Raw genomic sequence first — 4,490 nt, forward strand, 5'->3', positions numbered from 1 at the left:
GCGGATGCCACGGTCTCTCCCTCATTTTTAACCATTACGAAGGACACAATTACACGTGAAAACCAAGGAGTAGAGGTAGATTAACACTGTTATGGATCATTTGACTTTCGCTCGATAGGTCTGCTCTAGATAGTTTTGTGATTGATCCAGTTTTTGCAGCTTCATCAAATTGCCCTTTGAGTGTATCTCTGAGCGCGCATGAGTTGCTTCGTCGAAGCCATTGAAAATATGTAGAATTTCACTGGATCGATTGCCAGAGAATGGAGGGAATAGGCATGATGGCGAAGAGGTCATATGTCAGGAAGGATATGTAACACCGAGCAAAAAGAAAAGAAAAAAAAAGTAAAGTAAAGAACTAAACACAAAAATACGTATAAAAAAAATGACAGACCAAAAACCGGCGTCAGTGATTAAATTCTATAAAAACATGACGAACTTCTACGAGCAGAAAATACCAGAGAGACAGTGTTATTATTGCCATCAACAATCAAAATGACAAACCGACCTCGCATCTCATCCAGATCCCTCACTCGCGCGCGCCTGGACCAACGATCTTCGCACAAGACTCTCCTCGCGTCCCACCACACCTTCAAGGGCATAGAATCCTTCTACAAGACCCCGAGCACCATGCCCGGCCCACCCAATCCAACAATATGTCACCTATACGACAAATAAAATTTAAAAATCGAAACCCTGCAACCCATCCTCTTCCACAAAGGCCTCCTGGGCCGTGTCGAGCACCGCAGATTGCTCAATGAGAATCGAACGCTGTAGTTTCAGCTGGTGGTGATCATGGAGAAGCATATGATCCAGATGCTGGCGAATTTCTTGGCTCCGGAACCGGAGATGGGAAAGTCGAACGACGGGAGATGAGGATGTTATTCATGGGGATTTGAAGGGCCTTGGGGCAGAGGCCGCAGGAGTCGCCGCATATTCGGTGCGTATACGAGGCACTTGTGTGGAGCACGCATGTGGATACGTGGGATGCATGCTGGGAGGCTGTGCAGAGTGTTGATAGCCTGAATTTTGACATTTTGTTAGGAAACATTAAATTCGGCCGACAGGTGTATGCGGGTCCTGTGGCAAGGGGTGGAAAGGTGATTAATGCGGATGCGGCTTTGAGGCTTTCATTGGCACGGTTTGTGACCGTTGTTGATATACGGAGGGGTTATTATAATACACGCTGTGGATGCGGAAGGGTCGAAGAGGCCGTTGGTTAGTGGTCATGACTGGCGTGTTTCGGGCAGCCGAGTCGGAATCTCTTGGTCACGAAATGCAACGCATTTTGCGTTTGAAGAGGATCTGGGTGGGTATCTTCCTATTCTGGATGTTCTCAGGCTTTCTTTGAACTTGGGTTTGAAGGCTGGGTCTCCTTAGAGCTGTTCTCAAAGACGACTGGCAGGCGTTAACGGGGGTTGAGCATGCGAGAAGAAGAGCCGAGTCCTGGACGAAGTTAGTATACTACCATGGTTGAATACAGTTGACACTGCAACCAATGTGTTGGTGATTTTGTTTCATCGTAGACCGTGCGGTGGGGGGTTGAAATATATATATTGCCACATACCGTGTTATCCCCGTTCATATCTCGCAAAATCTCAATGCATCTATCTAGTCACAACCATTTACGCGGCACAAGAAGCTGACAATATAATCCTGTATTGATATACCTAAAGAGCGCAAAACAGAACCCAGGTGCATGAGATGAATTTAAAGTCATATCCTTCGTTGTGGAGTTGATCGTTGAAGGCAAATAACATCATTTCTAGTTCCCTAATCTAATCGCGCAGGCTCCCGGATTTAAACAGTGCGCTTCTGCAGCATCCTGTTTCTTGATATAATCGTTTATGTTTTGGGCATACACAGCCTCAGGTGAATACCGATGTCGTTCGCGAGTAGCAGAACATAATGGGGATAATACCTTTAAGGTGTATGTTGCTGTAAAGGGTGCGATTGGAACAAACATAAAGAACGCAGCTTTAAAATGAGAATATGATGATAGGAGGGCCAACATGCTGTTGGCTGAAGTCAAAACAAAACAAAATGAACTAATTGTATAATTCTTGGTTAGCAGGAAAGAGATCGCAGACGAATCACTTAATTGATAAATGAGCTCATCTATGCCTCTTGTGCCCACCGTCGCTCTCGTAAGGGCATTTCTTCGCCTGCTTGTGAACGTATTCCATCAATTTCACGACGCCAGGCCCAATATTCACCCAGCCGCAACTCAGCATAAGACGCATAGTCGAAATCGATCTGGGAAATTGTCGCTTGAATCAGCGCCCATACACCCCTGTTGATTTTGAATATTAGTTATCGTCCTCAATTTTGAGCTAAAAGCAATGAAATACTTCGTTCCATACCAATAGAAGCCAGGAATTCCACGGAATCGATCAACATCTTTAAACAATTTCTCAACTACGTCCTTTTGATTAGCGCCATATAATGTAGAATGTTCAGCATAGCTCTTGACGTATTCAGTGAGGAATTCTTTCCGAACGGACTGCGTCGGTATCTTGTTGAAATCGCAATCATAACCGGCCCATTCTGCGAAATGGTTCGCAATATCAAATGCCGCTGGTGATGGCGTGGCGTATTCATAGTCGATGAAGCTCACAGCTTCATCCTCAGTTGCATTAGCTGGAGTTAAGTCGGCGCCGCGCGGTAAAACGATGACATTGGCACTCAAAAGGTCGCAGTGGGCAAATACAAGCTACAATATTGCATCAGCGTCTTAGAAGGTATTGGAGAGGGTGTGTTTGAAGAAGTACCCCGCCCTTGCCAAGTCCTTTATCATCATCGAACTCTGCAACTATTCTTTCAAATTCCTTTTGAAGCTTCCTCCGCCTCAAGCGCTCCTGCTCTGTACTCACTGGTAAGGCAAGAATCCACTTCTGCAAAACGGACCAGAAACTGGTTCCTGCATGTCGAATCTTTACAGGGGTTATATCATCCACCTCTGTTGAGGCTGTGGGCGTACGAGTTGGACGGGCCGGAGAAGTTGTCTCCTGCCTTTCTTGGGGCGATGACGTAGGAGAAATCTCGTCGATTGGTAGTACTGCATGCCATTGAGCAAGTCGTCGGGCTATCGCCTTGAATATACGTGGGTTGTTAAGGTCATCTGGCGAAGTTACCTTTCCACGAATGAAGCGGTAAAGGAGACCATTCTGAAACCTGGCAAGGAGTGGCGGAGCGAGGCCACGCTCAGCAAGGAGAGCATGAGATCTGGTTTCCCCTGCTTACAGAATAATGTTTAGTGCGGAATTTCTAACTGATATTTTGGAGGCTACGCACGCTCGCGGTCAATCAATATTTCAGTGTGATTTCCATAGGCCCTCATCAAGACTGCATCATTATCGACTTGTTCATCGGAAAGGCCTGGCACCCTTTTTATAATTTTCAGTAGCTATATCACAACGCCAGGTATAATAAGCACATGGTTTTCAATTCAATGCAGCAACTGTCGATTACATACGGTATTGGTTATTCCATCCGTAAATCTAATAAACTCAATATCTCCTTCTGAATGTTCCCAGTGCGGGTTTAACGTCAACACAAGCCTCAGAGCTGAGGCTTGAGAATCAGCTTGATTGTATGATAACGGGATGTATCGCAGGGATGCATGGCCTTCGTTTCTGGAACCCATTTGAAAGGGCTTCTCTATAACGAAAGTACACCCGGTGTCAGTTAACGATAGGATAGAAAGACAGTCTAAAAGGTCAGCCGCAGTTTTGTAGATTTGCTTAGAAAGTCCAACCGTTCTTCATCAAGACAGAAAAGCTGGAGATCCTCAAGGGGCGCTTTTTGAAGGTGCCAGCGAGTGGATCGCTGTTCATGAAAGAGTGGAGACACGGGTGGCCAGTCTTGTTCGCGAGTATCAGGAAATCAGAATACGGCAAAGGGAAGACAATTTTTTGCAGATTGCTGGACACATACCGTAGAGGCAGAATTTGTTGGGAGGGGATAGGGTCAAATTGAGCAGAGAGCGAGTGCAATTGAGAAGGAAATTGGTCTCGTGCTCATCTGGAACTGTAAGATACCTCCGGGATTAAAATTCTCCGTAGGAACCTGTTAACTAGGCATTACTAGTGGTTATACGGGGGGGGGTTTGGGTGGCGTTATAACCCATGTTACTATGTATGTTAGCCAAGCCCCACGATAACTTTTTAGTGTTTAATTATATTGTACATACATTCAACCCCACTTGATTCATACCGTACGAGCAGGCATCATCCTTCAAGAATAGATTTTTAAGCACCCCTGCTCTGTATTCTTCATCATGACATCTCTAGCTGACTGTACAGAGGTGGAGCGGCAGCTTCAGATCAGCAAAGACCTCTTTTCGTACGGGGAAAAGGCCCTGGCCCTGGCCCTGCAGAATCGACCAAAGAATACCAATAAGCAGTATCTCCCCAAGCAGAGAGAATGGCGGGTGGGTGGCACTGCTTCCCTGCATCCAGATTGATCATTCTAGTTCTAACTCCTATCTCTTC

General features: G+C 45.9%; 2 protein-coding genes across 2 annotated transcripts; one reads left to right on the top strand and one right to left on the bottom strand.

The window, feature by feature from the left end:
* Positions 1 to 382: 382 nt before the first annotated feature.
* HCAG_09095 (predicted protein) lies at positions 383 to 1,833 on the top strand (the record flags this gene model as incomplete). Its single annotated transcript, XM_001535898.1, has 5 exons — positions 383 to 402; positions 814 to 937; positions 1,065 to 1,215; positions 1,674 to 1,692; positions 1,806 to 1,833. 5 exons carry the CDS (start codon positions 383 to 385, stop codon positions 1,831 to 1,833), a joined length of 342 nt encoding a protein of 113 aa, XP_001535948.1.
* Positions 1,834 to 2,115: 282 nt separating this feature from the next.
* Positions 2,116 to 3,833, bottom strand: HCAG_09096 (conserved hypothetical protein; the record flags this gene model as incomplete). Its single annotated transcript, XM_001535899.1, has 6 exons — positions 2,116 to 2,290; positions 2,361 to 2,710; positions 2,871 to 3,232; positions 3,292 to 3,403; positions 3,473 to 3,657; positions 3,755 to 3,833. 6 exons carry the CDS (start codon positions 3,831 to 3,833, stop codon positions 2,116 to 2,118), a joined length of 1,263 nt encoding a protein of 420 aa, XP_001535949.1.
* Positions 3,834 to 4,490: the final 657 nt, after the last annotated feature.

This window comes from Histoplasma capsulatum, genomic scaffold (genome assembly GCF_000149585.1).
Source record: "Histoplasma capsulatum NAm1 scaffold_21 genomic scaffold, whole genome shotgun sequence".
NCBI classification, from domain to species: domain Eukaryota; kingdom Fungi; phylum Ascomycota; class Eurotiomycetes; order Onygenales; family Ajellomycetaceae; genus Histoplasma; species Histoplasma mississippiense.